Here is a 17,003-nt window from a genome sequence, read left to right as displayed (position 1 = left end):
GGGTCTCACGAGAGAGTATAAACCACAGACAGAGTTTTCCTTTTCCAGAGCTCTCCTGGCTCTCCAAGGTGGGCAGTTCTTCAAGAGGGCCTGGGGTGGATGGACCCCGGAGAGCTACCTAGCCAGCTCCCCAAAGATGTGTCGGGGTAGCCTGACACTGTCTGCTGGGTGTGCCTGCAGACCTGCAGATGCAGATAGCACCAGTGCAGTTATTGCGGAGGCTGGGCGCCCTTCCGGAGGGCAGGTAAGTTTGAGCCAAGTGGAGGCTGCAGGGCCTCCAGAGCCCACAGGAGGGCGCCCTAGTGTGCACGGTGAGGGGGCCGGGGCAGAAACAGTCCTGGCCAACAACTCTCTTTCTAGTCTCATCTTTTCTCCCTTCAAGGGGGCTTATCCTTCAGGAACGCCTGGCCCCTCCGGCCAGCAGTTGAGGCAGCGTGGTGTGGCAGTGAGTGTGGGGAGTGGGGGCTCCCATCCTGGCCCTGCTCTGGCCGTGTGGTTCTTCCCCTTCTTGGAGTCTCATCGTCCCATCTCTACAACCAAGGCTTTGGACTAGGTGTCTCCTAAGGCCCTTTCTGGTTCCGAAAGCCCAGGCGCCCTGAGGTGTGAGCGCTTCTCAGGGGCTCCCCAGTGAGGAGCAGATGGGCCCCTCATGGAGGAGCCCACCTTTCTCAACTTGACTCCAGCCTCTGTTGGAGTCATAGGTGGGGCCGGCTGGCCCACACTCTGGGTGTCAGGGGCCCACCAGCCCTCCCTCTGATGCATGCTTCTCTGCTACGGGGGGCCAGTGAGTCCAGGGCAATGGGCCACCTTGAAGTCATCCAGCTTCAGCAGGAAGGGCTCAGCTTCTGAATGCTGCAGAGGCTGCCCCATCCCAGCTACCCATAAGCCCCCTGCCCTTCATCCCTACGAGCCCAGGGCCTCTCCTGCAAGAAGCTTCCAGGCCCACCTGAGCACGTAAACCCTTTCTTTCCCTCCTGGGAACTGGCACGGCCCCCATTTGAGCCCTCTCAGCTTTCTCTGCCTAGCATCAGAAGGCACTTACACCGACCATCTGTTGTGCCAAACAGCCGAGCCCCTCACCCTGGGCCTTGCTTCTCACGCCTCCATCCTGGTTGCCTGGAGCACCCAGCGTCATGGGTGTCGGCTGAGAAGAATGTTCTCGCCTACTGCTGGACTCCAGACACAACGTGAGAAGCCACAGACTTCTGGGCTCTCAGAACTGAAAGGGCCTTTAAAAGTCACCTAGTCCGACTCATGGCCTGGGCGCCAAGTCTCCTGAGAGGCTGACCTCCTCCGGAGGCAGGCTTGTCCTCCCCGAGGGCAGCTGGTTCCATCTCGGTGCGCTCTGTCTACACCCGAGCTCTGAACCTGGTGGAGGTCGGGTCCTGCTTACAGGAATAAGGATTCTTCCTGCACCTCCCACCCTAACATCGTGCTGGAGAGCATGGAGATCTGTGAATGACCCTGCCTTCCCACCCCCAGGCTGCCTCCCAGCTGGAGCAGAACTCCTGCCAAAGGCGACCTTTTTTGCCAGTAGAGCCCAGGGCTCCCTGTGGTCCCCACATCCCCCACTGCAGAGGCACAGATAGAGCGACCCCCGGGAGGCTGCAGGGAGGAGAAGGTTTGCAGCATCAGCCCACATGGCCCTGGGGCTGTAGGTAGACACTTGAGAGGGGTGGGCAGCAGCACCAGGGGGCTCGGAAGCCTCCCCCTGGCCCATCAGGGCTGACACACGGCCTTCCCCGGCAGCTGCCAGACCGGGGCTGTGGGAACCGGCCTCGCTGCCCCGGGCTGCTGCCCAGACTCCAGTGTCAGGGTCCACTGTGGGGGCGCACGGGGTGGCGGCGGTCCTCACAGCTTCTTCTTCCTCACCACCGGGATGGGCACCACTTGGAAGATTTTGGCGTGGTGGTCCTCAGTGTCCAGGGTCACCCAGGTGGGCCGGAAGTTGCCTTTGAAGCCAACGAAGACCATTTTCTCTGCAAAGCAGTAAAGTCGCGTAAGCATAAACTTCATGAGAGAATGGCTATGTACCCACTGCCATCTGGGGTTCCCCATTGCCGTTCCCTGGCCCCCACCAGGCACCCTCTCCTCTAGCTGCACTGGACTGTGTCTCCCTGGAAAGAGCTTTGTACCATGTTACCAATGGTGCCTGGTGTTGGTCTGTACAGGGCACATAGGGTCTCACCTGAGCCTCCAGCACCTGTGTGGAGTGCTGGCTCTGTTCTATGCAGGGGATCCCCCCAAGAAACCAGTCGCCATCAAGCTGACCCTAAAATTAACAGCAAGTGTCTGCTCCTCTCTTAAGCCCTGTGTCTCCATCTGTCAAGTAATGGTATTCAACTACAAGATCTTTGCCCTGGCGCCAATATCCCGTGGCTTTAGAAGGAAGTTCTGAGCAGCAGAGAAATTTGCCCAGGGGCCCTGAGCAGATTGTGTGGCCTGGCCAGAGCTCTAGAATCCCAAGCCCCAGGCAGGGCCTCTGTCCCATAGCTCAGAGCTCGGCCCCGTCCGAGGGATGTGGGTATCCACGTTGACACTGGGGAATGGCCTCACCTGGTAGGCCGTACACATGCATCACCCCTGGGAATGTGTCCCTTGACTGAACAACGTCACCTTTATGTTCATCAGTTTTTGGCAACAGGGTCTTATTTAATTGATTTTTTTTTTTTTTTTTTTGCCCAGTCATCTAGCATGTGGGATCTTTGTTCCCTGACCAGGGATTGAACCTGCGCCCCCGGTATTGGAAGGCAGATTCTTAACCACTAGACCACTGGGGAAGTCCCAGGGTCCTAATTTAAGGCCTGTCTGCCTTTCAGTACTGGGCTGGGGAAGACGCTTCTCTTTTCCTTGTTTTCTCTTTTGGCTCATTGGAAGGACTTTCATTGTTTCTGAATTTTCTCTGAGAGGCCTGGGATAAGCTTCCCATATGACAGGCTGCTAGCTTTGATGTGTTTTGCAGTCAGGATGGCCTGGCTGCTAAGGATGGCTGGCTTTGAGTTAGAATATTAGGATCCAAATTCTAATCTTAAATGACTAATTCTTGAGTGGCTCTACCTTAAATGGAAATCACAGTACCTGTCTTGCAGGTTATTAGTGAATAACAGATCTTTATAGGATGTTCAGCAAGGCACAAGGCTGGGCATTTACATGATAACTATTGGGTTGGTCAAAAAGTTCATTCACATTTTTCTGTTAAAAAAAAAAACAGAAACAAATACGATGTTCTATAACGTCGTATGGAAAACCCAAATGAACATTTTGGCCAACCCAATACAGTGGACATTATTATCAGGAAGGTTGCTTGGCCTCCTCTCTCAGCCTCCCCAAGGACTCTCTCATCACACTGATGATAGTGATGAAATGCTGACATTTTTGTCCTGGTTGGCTTCCTCCCCGAGGGGCCTGTGCCAGGCTTTATGGCAGAAGAGCTGTGTGACGTTGGACAAGCCATATATATTCTCAAATGAGAGCTTTGCCAGCTACAAAGGACTGTACAAATGCTGGCCATTGGCAGGAAAGCTGGGGCAGAGGTAGTGACTCTGGCCGATCCAGGCAGCAGGACCTGAGGCAGGAGGGTCAAACTGAGCCCCGTGGATTGTTGTTTTTCATTTGCTAAGTTGTGTCCGACTCTCTGTGACCCCATGGTATCTCACCAGGCTCCTCTGTCCAGGGAATCTTCCAGGCAAGAATACTGGAGTGGGTTGCCAGTTCCTCCTCCAGGGGATCTTACCGACCCAGGGATGGACCTCATGTCTCCTGCATTGGCAGGCGGGTTCTTTACACTGAGCCACCAGGGAAGAAGAAGCCCTTTCTGCTGATACTTTTGTGGATTAAAAGGGCCACTTGCTGAGTCGATGGGGTGTCTGATCACATGTTAGAATGGCATTGCTGCAGGGCAGGGATGGTGACCAGGGAGCCTCTTGCCCTGCACAACTGTGGACTGCTGGTTGTGTTGAAGATTCTGAGGTCACACCAGGTTTGAGGGGAAGTGCTCTGGCCTCAGCAGGAGGCCCCGGCATCCAGACTCAGGGTCAATGCAAGAATCCTTACCTTTCAGTTTGAGCCCCTTGTGTGCCCCGAGTTTTTCCAGCACTCTGGTCCACGGGCCTCTGGAGGTGTATCTTCCCTTTGATGCCATGAGAACTATGGAACTGAACCAGAAAGGACAAATGAGAGGCCTGGATGACAAAGTGGGGTAAGGGGTTCCCGGGCAGGGATGCTGCATGGTGGCTGGTGGGACTTGAGTCAGCAGTGCCCAGAGCCCTGCCAGGGACCGGGGGAGAGCAGGATTGTGTGCTGGGCTGACCAGCTCTTTCCATGGGATGACCGACATCCTGAACACCCTCCCACACGTCTGGCTGCAGTTGGTGCCCGTGATCTTCTCTCTGAGCCTGCTCTCAGCTCACTGCTGCTCCATGGCTGTCCCCAAAGAGGACAGAGCTGGCACACAGAGCCCACCATCGGGGACCAGCCCCTACGCCAGAGCCCGGCCCACAAACGACTTCAGTGTGCATCTCTTAACCTGAAGGTACAAGGATCGTGTAGGACCCGATGGAAATGTGGTGATGGAGGAAGCAGAGTGTTGAGTCACCCTGTGCTCAGGGGAGGGTTAACCCCTCAAGTTCATGCCCCCCCATCTCCGCTCAGGCAGGACAGTGTGACTGTTCCATGCTACAGATGGGGAGATGAAGGCACATGGTTACTAACCGCTGGGCTGAACAAAAAGAATGGAAAAACCTGAATGAATTCTTTGGCCAAGCCAATAGCTAGGACGACCTGCCGAAGGGGAGCCGTGCCTGGGGTGGGAGGAGGAGCAGGCCTGGGGCTGCCCAGACTGAAGGGCTCGACTTGCAAGAGTCCTGCTGAGGAGCTGAGATCTCTAGTCCCCTGGCCCGGGTGCGATCAGGCCAAAGTGCTGGAGAACGGCCATTGTGGGGGTCCACACAGCCTGCTGGGCCAGACGGCAGGAAATGCACACCTCCCCCAGGAACAGAAACAGGGACAGAGGCCCACTGGGGCTTCTAGTTTTCCTCTCAGAGGAATCCTGTAACCACAGACCGCAGTCCAGACATGGAAAAACTGTATAGGACTCTGGAAGCCATTGTTACCCCCATACGTGTCCCATAGGGAGTAGAAAGAGAGCTGTCAAAATGTAAAGAGCTCGTGTGTGGGAAGAGCAGAGAGGAGGGGAGCTGGGCTGCCCCGGCTCCTCTGGATCACAGAGGGCTGGGGAGGAGGAGGGCAGTGCGTTGTCAACACCCTTGACTCTGGATTCTGGATCCGGGGTCTGTTCCCAGGAGACTGTCCCCATCGCTCCCACTCAGAAATAAAGCTAACACCCCTTTGGCTCAGTGAAGCCTCCTTGCTGGGCTGGACTCAAATGAAGAGCATGCCCTCTGGAAGTGGGGAGGGAGATGGACAGAGCTACTCATGTGTCCTGGCCTCCTGACAACACCGGAAGCTGCCTGTACTCTTCAGGGGCCCCTCTCTGCCTGGCCTGAGCTTCTCATGCCCACTGAGCCCCCACACCTGTCAACATGAGGCTCCGGAGGGGTGCTGACAGAGGCAGCCCCCAGAAGCCATCCTGGAAGGCTCTGATGGGAGCAGTTGCGTCCTCCTTTCCCTGGGCCCCTGGGGCTGGGGTGGCCCCGTGGGTGGGGTGGGAAGGTGGGGCCACCTGGCTGGGACCTGCGGGGACAGTGGGGCAGGACCTGCCTTGCGTTATTCCTTCAAGCCCTGCTGCTCTCCCTGAGGTTGCGGGGGTACCCAAATCTTGCCTGGGTACCCAGTGCCAACCCAGGGCGTGCTTCACAGCAGGTACTTGGTAAGGGCTGTCTCCAGCAAGGTGCACTGGGGCTGCAGCATGGGCTGAGAGGAGCCCTGGATGGGGAGGCCCTACGCCTCTCACCCCTGGTTTTCAACAGAGCAGCTCTGCATTTCGGTTTCTTTTTTTTTTTTTTTTAGTTTGCTTGGGCTCAGTAGTTGCAACGCACTGGAGCTTAGTTGCTCTGCAGCACCTCAGTTGTGATCAGGGATCAAACCCTCGTCTCCTGCATTGCAAGGCAGATTCTTAACCATTCGGACCACCAGGGAAGTTCCTGCATTTCTGTTTCTTATTGTAGGCTTCTGCATCCTATTTCATTTCCAGGAAAAGTCCTCTGGTCCCAAAAGGCACGAAAACTAAAAATCTCTAGATGATCCTCTTTTTCCCCAAATCAGCTAATCTCCTGCTTCGGTATGCATCTGCATGTGAAAGCATGATGCTGAAGAAGCTCATGACCAAAGGTGGTAAAGCACCACCCCATCTTTGGAATCTCACACAGTGTCCAGTTCAAGTCAGGCCCTCATATAGCATCTGGGAAGCACTTTGTTTTCATCGGTAAATATTTTCCAAGCACCTCCTGGATGACAGGTACCACATGGAGCACTTAGACTGCCCGCTAGTCCAGGTTGTGGCTTTGGAGTGAGTTCTCCATTATATCAGAAATGAAAATACGAGTTGGATATGATCCCTGTACTGCTGTATTTAAAATGGATAACCAGCCGAGACCTACTGTACAGCACATGGAACTCTGCTCAGGGTTATGTGGCAGCCCAGATGGGAGGGGAGTCTGGGGGAGAATGGATACATGTATGTGTGTGGCTCAGTCCCTTTGCTGTCCATCTGAAACTATCACAACACTTAATTGGCTATTCACTAATATAAAATAAAAGGCTTAAAAAAATAAAAATCTAGACCCTAGATGAGGGAGCAGATACATCCACTGGTCCTCTGTGGGGGCAGGGATGGGTAGAAACTTTTGGTTGGATCAGAAGAGACCTCACCAAACAGGTGATGTGTGAGTTAGTTTTGGAAGGTGGCAGGGAAATTACCCCTAGGAAAGGGGACAGAAGACACCTGTGTTTAAGAAGCTCACTGCCCCACCCCCCCCCGCCAGTATGGTGGGTGGATTCAAGTGGGGAAAGCTGGGCGAGGGAGTCTGTTGGGTCACTGTCTGACAGTGTGGCTGGTAGAGTGGAGGCGATGGAGAGGGTGTCCTGGGATAATAAGCAGGGCAGCCATGATGCAGGCAGTTGACAGGTGTGGTTACTGAGTGTGGTGATGTCAAAACAAAAGAAAGACCAGAACCAAATGTGATGCCTGGACTCCGGTGTAGCTAGTTGCCTGGATGGGAGATGACGATTTCACCAAAATGTGGCCAAGAGGGTTGGCTGGTTTAGAGGATTAAAAAAAAAAAATGATGAGAATTCAGTTCCATGGGGGACATTTGGGTGGCGGAGTCCAAGTGGCCGTTGGATAAAAATATCTGGCATTTAGGAGGGAGATGGGGGCTGGAGAGGCTTGGCAGCCACCAACATTTGGATTGCAGCGAGTGCGGGCGGGGATGAGCTCACGCTGGGAGAGTGTACCGGGTGGGGGCGGAGGGCCGGGGCAGGCTTCCCATGTGTAGCTGGTAGACTCGGCCTGACCTACATTCACAGCGGCCCCGGGCTCCCATCTCAGAGGCACCAGGTAGGGAGGCTTCCTGGCTAGCTCCCATCATGGATGGGCAGACCGCTGTGGTTATTGTTTAGTCGCTCAGTTTTGTCTGACTGTTTGCAACCCCATGGACTGTAGCCCGCCAGCCTCCTCTGTCCATGGAATTCTCCAGGCAAGAATACTGGACTGGATTGCCATTTTCTTCTCCGGGGGATCTTCCTGACCCAGGAACTGAATTCGTGTCTCCTGCATTGCCAGGCAGATTCTTTACCAATGAGCCACCCGGGAAGCTGTGGACAGTGCGTGGAGGCTCCCTAAGCTTCGTCAGCCTGGACTGTGATGCAGGCCCCAGGGACAGGGAGGGGGCCTCGGCCAGACTCACTTGTCAGGGATGGTCGCCACGTAATTGAAGAGCTGCCAGGGGATGCCCTGCAGGATGGCATTCCTGAAGCCGGTGTGGTTCAGTACCTGCCCATGCCTCCCGTCAATCACCACCACCTGGATGCCATCTTCCAAGCTGGGGTACTTCTTCCCGTCCACCTGCAGATGACAGGCAACACAGAGTGTGACGTGGAGGCAGGGAGGGGTCCCGGAGGCATCGAGCCCTGAGGCTCTCCTGCCCACGTGGGTCCCCTGTAGGCTCTGAAGGCAGAGGGTGCCAGTGCAGCTGTTCAAAGCATAAAACCCACTTCAGTCAGTTCCTGCAGCCCTGCGTAGTGGCTGAAGGATGTGTGTGTGTGTGTGTGTGTGTGTGTGTGTGTGCATGCTCAGTCGCTCAGTCATGTCTGACTCTTCATGACCACATGGACTGTAGCCCACCAGGCTCCTCTGTCCATGGGATTTCCCAGGCAAGAGTGGGTATACTGGAGTGGGTTGTCATTTCCTCCTCCAGGGGATCTTCCCAACCCAGGGATCGAACCTGTGTCTCCTGCATTGGGAGGCAGGTTCTTTACCACTGAGCCACCTGGGGATGGCCTCCCCCTCAAAAGACACGTTTACTGCAACCTTTGGGAGTGACCGTATTTGGAGCAAGGGCCTTTGCAGATGTAATTAAGTTAACAATCTCAAGATGAGGTCATCCTAGGTTTCGGATGGGCCCTAAATCCAAAGTCAGATGTCCTTATAAGGACAAGGAAGAGGGCAGTCTGAAACTCAGTCACGTGGGGGAGAAGACCACAAGAGGACAGCGGCAGAGGCTGGGAGAACGCAGCTGTTAGCTGGGAAGGGGGACATCCAGACTGCTGGTGGCTGCAGAAGCTGGAGGAGGCCAGGGAAGGACTCGCCCTCAGCACCTGCAGGAGGAGACAACCCTGGCAGCCCCGTGGTGTTGGGCATCCAGCTTGTGAACTGTGCAGGGAAGGTTCTGTTGTCTTCAGCCACCTGGCTGGCAGTCACTGGCAACCATAGCCCTAGGCACTGACACGAGTTCTCGGTGAGCAGAGACGCCCTGGGCACAGGGATGGTGGCTTACTTGGATGTACGCCAGGTCGTTCAGCAGGTGGAAGAAGCGCTGCTTGGCACTCTCCATCTTCACCTCCAGGAAGTGGTCCTTTGTCTTCTGGAGAAAAAACAAAAACCCAGGGCGGGTGTCAGGTTCGGGGGGTCCAGTGTCCAGCTTGAGGGCTGGTCGGCCTCCTCACTTCTCTGTAACCCCTCAGCCATGGGAAAGGGTTTAAAGAGGGGAGCAGAGGTCCGGAGAGGAGCCTGAGGGCCTTGGGGCTCGGCTGGCTGTCGGCCACTCACCAGCAGAGAACCGAAGAGCTTCTTGGGCATGGGCACGTCCACGATGGCCTTCTCCGTGAACTTGGGGTAGGCCGTGGCCGCGCAGTCGCTGATGCCTGCGTTCTTTGGGATCAGAGCTTTAATCTTTATCCTCTCGCAGCCCTTCACAGAACAGAAGGCAAACTTCTCTCTCTCGTTCTGAGCTTTCAGCTTCAGGAAAAGCAGCCTGCACACGGGAGCAGAGCAGGCGGTTCCCTTTGGTATCCGCATTTTCCTCCTCCCCCCACCCGCTTTCTTCCTCCCTCATGCCTCCATACTCTGTGCTGGCCACAGTACTAGACCCAGTGGGCCCCACAGAATGGAGGAGGACCCCCCCCCACCTCCACAAGGTTGTACGTGGTTGGAGAAATGAAAAAAAAATGCGCTGAAGATAAAGCTAATACTGACAATTTTCATTTTCCAAGCATCTACTCTCTGCTATGCTAGGCACATGCCATCAATGGACATATCTCCTTTAACCCTCAGACAATCTTATCAGGTGTCCTAGGCCATAGTAGAATAGAAGGTAGCCATTGAAGGCAGGTGCTCAGAACGTAAGAAAGAGTAACACATTTGTCAGGCAGAAAGATCATGGAAAACAGCCCTAAGAATTAAAAAAGCCTAAGAGTTTGGCTTTCTACACAGGAAACAAGCATCCTACAACCCAGCTCGTCCCTGAGGCTGTCACTGAATTAAAGCCCAGTGTGATAATCAATAGGTATAATGATGAGCTAAGCAACCAATAAAAAGGTTAAATTAAGCAGCAGAATCTGCTCTAAGGGGAAAACCATAAATTAAAAATTTTTTTGATCAAAAAAGGTTCAATTTGTTTAGTGGCAGTTTACATTTGAAAAATTCACACCTCTGGAACAAAGCAATTCTCATGATCCTAAAAGAAGATATTACGCATAGATGGTGTGATGAAGACTTCACCTTATTTACATTTTTTCAATCATAATAGTTTCTGCTGTTGTATGAGGGATATTTAATTCCTTCTCTAGTTTTCATACGGAGGGAGTTTTCTAAACACTCCTGGGCCCATCCTGTCCCCTCACTGACGTCTTCCCGGGGAAAGTGGAGTGGCTCATTTGACTGCTGGGTGTGGGGATATAGGTCAGCCAATGGGGTGGGATGGGGGGAGGCTCTGGTCTGCCCCCCATGTACCCCGTTGTTGTTTAGTCGCTAAGTCGTGACTGACTCTTTGTGACCCCATGGACTGTAGCCCGCCAGTCTCCTCTGTCCATGGGATTTCCGAGGCAAGAATACTGGAGTGGGTTGCCATTTCCTTCTTCAGGGGATCTTCCTGACTCAGGGATTGAACCCAAGTCTCTTGCATTGGTAGGCGGATTCTTAACTGCTCAGCCATCAGGGAAGCTGTTCCTTACTATTTACACGTCACTTGGAAGTTATTTCCTATGGCATTCATTATCTTCATGAATATTACTGCAGGCATGAACATTACCCAGGTCCTAAACCCTAAAGACCATGCTATAATCTCCATGGGTATCAAAAAGGAATGAGTTTTATTCACAAATACTACAGTCATATGAACATGGGATGCTTTCCTTTAATATTTTGGCATAGGCATCGGAATATCAAAGACAGTATGCTGACTTCTCAAAAAACAGGCTTTCCTGTGGGACGTCAGGTGAGTCTACTGTCATTGCCAGGGTTCCCCAGGCAAGCTTTTCTCCTCCACTGGACTAGGAACTTCATAGCTGAGTTATTTGAACTCTTGTTTCATCTTTTATCTTGGTGTGCTATTTTGTTTTTCAAAAATCATATGGTCAAATGAAGAGTTTTCAAGTAAGAATGAGCAAAAAAAATTAGTTTCCTTTGCAAAGCTTATAGAAAAACGGCTCCAGCATTGCATGGCGGCTCATTCAGGGCTACTTATGAATCACAACGCTGGTTTCAGCGTCATTGCATGGCCACCCTCATGAAATAAGTAGCCTAGGGCTGGGTAGAGGCACCCAGTACTGGGAAGCTCTGCTCACCAGCAGCTCTGTCATCAGTGAGACAGGTTCCTCTTCACCTGCTGTCCTGTCTGCCCCACCACTGGTTTAGAACTGATGTGGGGAAGGGGTGCTCTGTGCTGCCTCTCCAGACCCCAGCATTTTTACTTACACTTCTGACTTTCAAATCTGAATTTCCCTGTAATCAAATTGATAAAGCCCTATCTTTATAGATATTTCTAAGCATCCTCTATTTCCTAAATGTTGATTTCAATTCAAGGATGGAAAAAAAAGTACAGCAGTTTCCCTGATGGTCCAGTGACTAAGACTCTTGGTTCCCAGTGCAGGGGGCCTGGGTTCCATCCCTTCTGGGCAGAGAACTAGATCCCATATGCTGCAACTGAGAGTTCGCATGCCTCAACTAAAGATGCCATGAGCCACAACTAAGACCCAGAGCAGCCAAATAAATAAATAAAAATATTTTTTAAAAAGAATGGAAAAAAATGAATATGAAGCAATATTTTACCCTTAGTCTCTGGAGAGTTGGCTAACAACAGGCTCATGGCTCTGCAGACATGTCAGCATCCTTAAGATGTCAGAGTAAAACTCTCTATCTCTAGGGAAGGTGACCTCCTAGCTCCCTGTCTCCAGGAACAGGGACTCTGTCCCCATGATGTCCCTACTGAATAGGACCTAGTGCAGTTCAGCAAAAAGGGGAGGACGTGGAGGTGCAGAGAGGTATGTGCTCAAGACCAGCCGTGCCGAGTTTGTGCTAGGTTCTCTGAACAAGTCGTTCGTTACCCTTCACCCTGTGCCTCCTCTGCTTATTTCTGAATCAAGGATGATATCATCTGCTCTGACTGTGGTGTTAGGAGTTGAGGTCATGTGCCACATTTTCTCAGTTCTAAGATTCACTGCTTTCACATTGTTTCTCCTAAAATAGGTAGATTCCCTACAATCCACGTGTATATTAAGAGCATGCTTATTTGCCTCCCAAAGCTTCACAGCTTTAAAAACAATGTCACCAGTGGATGGTACAATCCGCCTGAGATCAGAAGTGCCTGGGAAAGGGTATTAGGTTACCCATTGCATGGTGGGTCTGGGACTACTGGAAAGGCTAGGGGACAACCTGAGAGGGCTCCTCACCCCGAATCCTCGTCCCAGTAGTAGTGGCTGCGGCCAGGGTGGCTCTGCTCCACTTTGTCCATCTGCGAGGTCTTCACGAAGATGCCCGTCTTGGACGTCTGCTTCAGCAGGCGATTGTGGACGTCCGAGAGGATGGAGAAGGTGGTGCCCCGGGGGTAGCAGAGTCCCACTCGGATCCAGTCGCCCCTAGAACCAGAAGGACAGTCATCAGGTGATGAGTAAGGATGGCCCAGCCACAGGGCCTCTTCGGTGTGCACTGGACAAAGACCCAAGCATACTCCACCGAATGGCATGTCCACTTTTCAGTGGGGAGTTTTGAAAGAACATTTGCTGTTGGTCATGATTGGGTCACACGGTGTTCAAGGACAGAGGGAGAGATGATGACTGGAATGGATGATGGCAATGGGTCAGTGGGGTGTCCCCAGGGTCTGCAGTGTGTGTTCCATGTGGAATATTGGCTAGGAAAAATAAAAAGACCTTCTTTCAACAGGGCTAGGAGCTTCCCTAGTGGCTTAGATGGTAAAGAATCTGTCTGCAATGCAGGAGACCTGGGTTCAATCCCTGGGTCAAGAAGATCCCCTGGAGAGGGGAGCAGCCACCCACTCCAGTATCCTTGCCTGGAGAATTCCATGGACAGAGTAGCCTAGTGGGCCACAGTCCAGTGGGTTGCAAAGAGCTGGACAAGACTCAGCGACTAACACTTTCACTTTTTCACTTCAACAGGGCCGGAGTAAAAAAACCAGGGTCTGTAAAATCTGGATTCAGCCCCTTCCTGGTTCAGCCTGATTGTGGGGTCCATCTCAGCTCTCTGGGTCTTCTTTTCTGCATCTGATAAATATCTGTCTCACGGGAATACTGTTCCAAGTTAATGATGTTCACGCACGGAAGATACGTGACATAAACAAATACGTGAAGCCCTCTCCAGATGCCCTCAGCTTCACCCCTTCACCTCGCAGAGTCTCGTCTCTTTCTGTAAAATGGGAATGCCAGGCATTTTTGCCATATGTTGAGCACTTCGTAAAGCCAGGTGCTGGGTGAAATGCCTGCCGAACACTCTCACACTCCATCCTCACTATGTAACACTATGTAGTACACTACATAGTAACACTATGTAGGCTCATCTCCTAGATGAAGAAGGAACTGAGGTTCCGAGGGTCGGACACCCTGTGCGAGGTCATCCACACGCAGAACAGGGCCTCAGCCCAGGTCTTCTGTCTCTTAACCACTAGGTGATGTCAAGCCCTCTAGGTGCACCCTCATGCAGGGGTGACGTGGGCTAGCCTGGGATTCTGTGAGCAGTAAGCCCAGGACTTTGAAACGAGGCCCTGTTATCACCATAGCTTTGAGCGGGGCCAGGGCAGCTGTCCCCAGGTCACCTTGCTCCTATGAGGCCCCCCACTCACTTGTTGAAGTTGATGAGCCAGATGGTGAGCTCAGAGGGGGCGGTCTGGTCCCAGTGGATGGTGTAGCCCTTCTGCAGGGTGATGACTGGCTGGTACTGCTGGTAGTGTGTGCTCCTGGTCAGGGCCCCCTCCAGGTAGAGGGGGTGGTTGGGGAAGTCATTCTTGATGATCTTCATCCGCAGATTATTGGTCTTGTAGGCCTGAATGTACATCTTTTAGAGCCCAAAAAGGAAACACACAACGGGGTAATTACGAGGGGTCATCCCGGGAGCATCTGGTTAACATCTGAGCACAGAGTACACTTTCACAAGCACTTGCTCTTCACAGAGCCCTTTTTAGAAAGCTTGAATGAAAGGAGGCCAAATAAGGGGGCATCTCTTTCTGCTGGTGAATGCGGTCCTAGCCGTTCTGTGCAAGCCAGCCAATGCTCTCCATTCATCTTCAAAAAAGTGCACTGTTGAGGGGAGACTAGTGGGAACTTGGGGGGGGGGTGTCTGCTTAATTGTTAGAGAGCAAATTGGGGGGAAAGTCAGGGGGATCAGGAAGGAGGAGGAGGGGAGAGAGGATTTTCACACTTCTGCTGCAGAAGTAACTCCCCTGTAACCAGCTACTGTCCTGTCTGCATTTGAGAAAGAGCCTGGCGTGTGGCTGACTTCTCCCTCTCATCCTTGGTGTATGGCTTGAGTGGCCGGTCCCTGTGGCTATCAGCACACATCGGGTGACCAATGGTGTCTCATTTCAGAGGCAAACATGCAAGCAAGACTGTTAGCCACTGAGTCCAAAGGACAGAAGAGCCTGAATGCTTTGAGCCACCCTTGGTTTAAAACACCATGTCCTGATAGAGAAAAGACCTGTGGCTGCCAAAAGGCGGAGGGAGGAGGGAGAAGGATGGATTGGGAGTCTGGGGTTTGTAGATGCAAACTATGATATTTAGAATGGATAAACAAGAGGGTCCCCATGTATAGCCCAGGAAACTAGATTCAGTAGCCTGTGATAAACTATAACGGAAAAGAGAACCTAAAAAGAAAGTATATATGAGTATAACTGAGTCACTTTACAGCAGAGATTGGTACAACCTTGTAAATCAACTATGCTGTTTAGTCGCTAAGTTGTGTCAAAACTCTTTTGTGACCCCATGGACTGTAGCCCACCAGGCTCCTCTTTCGGATTTCCCAGGCAAGAATATTGGAGTAGGTTGCTATTTCCTTCTCCAGGGGATCTTACCAATCCAGGGATTGAACTCGAGTCTCCTGCACTGGCAGGCATTTTTTTTTTTTTAATCACTGAGCCATCTGGTGGGTGGTAGTGGTTTAGTCCTTAAGTTGCATCTGACTCTCACGACCCTATGGACTGTAGCCCACCAGGCTCCTCTGTCCATGGGATAACCCAGGCAAGAATACTGGAGTGGGTGGCCGTTTCCTTCTCCTTGAGCCACCTGAGAAGCCCCCAAATAACTATATACTTCAATTTTTTAAATCCATTAAAAACCAAACAACACCGCATCCAGAACTCCCCTGGTAGCCCAGTGGCTAAGAATCTACCTTCCAATGCAGGTGATACAGGTCCGATCCCCTATTGGGGAAATAAAATCCCACATGACACAGAACTAAGCCAACACCCCACAGCTACCCAACCTTCATGCTCTAGAGCCCGTGCTCTGCAACTAGAGAAGCCCCTGTGCACCACAACTAGAGAAAGACTGCATGCCGCAACAAAGATCCAGTACAGCCAAGAAATAAATAAAATGAAACGCCGTGTCCTGTTTTAGGATCTGTCCCATATTCATCAGGTGACATCCCTGTGGCTGCGGCCAAGAGAAAACATCACATCAAGATTCAGTAACGTTGTGCATTTGGAAAGAAGGAGTTCTCTTCCTTTCCGCTTGTATCACATGTAAAATGGGAAGAGGAACTTCAACCCTGCCCTAACATGGAGTTGTCATGAGTCTAAGAGTTTAAAGGTATCACATCTTAAAGCCTGTGGTAACCTGTAAAGTGAAGGATGGATATTATCATTATTATTTTTTAGTGTTTACATGTTCTTTCCCCATCCTTTTATGTTTTTAATTTATTTTTAATTGGAGGATAATTGCTTTATGATATTGTGATGGTTTCCATCATACATCAGTATGGATCAGCCATAGGTATACGTATGTCCCCTCTCTCTTAAACCTCCCTCCCACGTCCCACCCCACACCTCCCCTCTAGGTTGTCACAGAGTACAGGGTTGAACTCCCTGCATGAAACTGCAAATTCCCACTGGCTATCTCTTTTACATATGGTAGTGTATATGTTTCAATGCTATTCTCTCAATGCATCCCACTCTCTCTGGAAAGGAGAATATTAATAATAATTGACCGGTAGTGAATTCTGATAACCTCCAAGCTCGGTCAGCCCTTTTCCGCAGAAGATGAGCAATGTATCGGTAAGAAAGGGTGGGAAGGAAGCTCAAGATCAAGGCTCCCTCCACACAGAATGTCTCAGCCCTGAATCAGGGATGCTCTCACTTTCAGAGTGCGGCTGCAAGGCATAAGGGTCTGGTCACCCTTTAATTATGTGGGTCATGACTCCCGTCTATCAGCTCCCTTCCGACCACACTTCCCTTCTGAGCTGCTCTGGACCATGATGTCATCTGCTCACTCCTGGAGCATCAGACCCCTTGTCCTGCCCACACACACAGCAGCCCGTTGGCCTGGACCATTCCACAGGTCCGCCTCCCCTGCAGGGCACTGGGGCAGGCCTGAGGAAGTCTCGCAGTGGGGAAGGGGGTGCCCTTCCAGGCTCCATCAGCCGTCTCCACTGGGTTTATAGCATGGCCTGGCACTCCTTCCACATGCCTCTGTCAGGATTTCCCAGTCTCTGCGGCAACTCTTTCCAACCTGATTGCTCTCTGCAGATCCCCTGGCTCAGGCCCACTCTCTACCCCTTCAGTGCATCACCTCCTCTTCTACTGTGGAAAGAAACACCCTGGACCTCCCTGATCCTAGCCCCTTCTTCTTCTGTTCCCTTCTCCTGCTAACGCCAGCCTCTCCTGCCTCTGCTGGAATCTATTCCCAGCACAGCCCTGCCCCCAGGGGCCTACCTTGCCCCACCATGGCCCTTTCCCTAGCTCCCTGCTCTGTCTCTCCCCAGATATCAAACCACCTTACCACCTTTGGCACTTTTCTTTTCTTTCTTTTTTGATTTTAGTTCCCCGACCAGGGAATGAACCCAGGCCCTTGGCAGTAAGAGTGCAGAGTGTTCACCACCGGACCTC

At 52.1% G+C, this 17,003-nt stretch overlaps 1 protein-coding gene across 1 annotated transcript in view; it reads right to left on the bottom strand.

Annotated features, from left to right (window-relative positions):
- Positions 1-1,851: 1,851 nt before the first annotated feature.
- CEMIP (cell migration inducing hyaluronidase 1) overlaps positions 1,852-17,003 on the bottom strand; it is a 161,453-nt gene continuing 146,301 nt past the window's right edge. Inside the window, exons 25-31 of the mRNA XM_055555877.1 lie at positions 13,749-13,960; positions 12,346-12,531; positions 9,227-9,431; positions 8,955-9,041; positions 7,866-8,023; positions 4,054-4,154; positions 1,852-1,979 (exon numbers count right to left, since the gene is read on the bottom strand). Of these exons, the coding sequence (XP_055411852.1) occupies positions 1,852-1,979; positions 4,054-4,154; positions 7,866-8,023; positions 8,955-9,041; positions 9,227-9,431; positions 12,346-12,531; positions 13,749-13,960 (1,077 nt within the window). The remainder of the gene's footprint in view (positions 1,980-4,053; positions 4,155-7,865; positions 8,024-8,954; positions 9,042-9,226; positions 9,432-12,345; positions 12,532-13,748; positions 13,961-17,003) is intronic.

Source organism: Bubalus kerabau, chromosome 19 (genome assembly GCF_029407905.1).
Source record: "Bubalus kerabau isolate K-KA32 ecotype Philippines breed swamp buffalo chromosome 19, PCC_UOA_SB_1v2, whole genome shotgun sequence".
NCBI lineage: Eukaryota > Metazoa > Chordata > Mammalia > Artiodactyla > Bovidae > Bubalus > Bubalus kerabau.
Note: the sequence above shows the minus strand (reverse complement) of the source record. Positions and strands in the feature narration are given on the sequence as shown.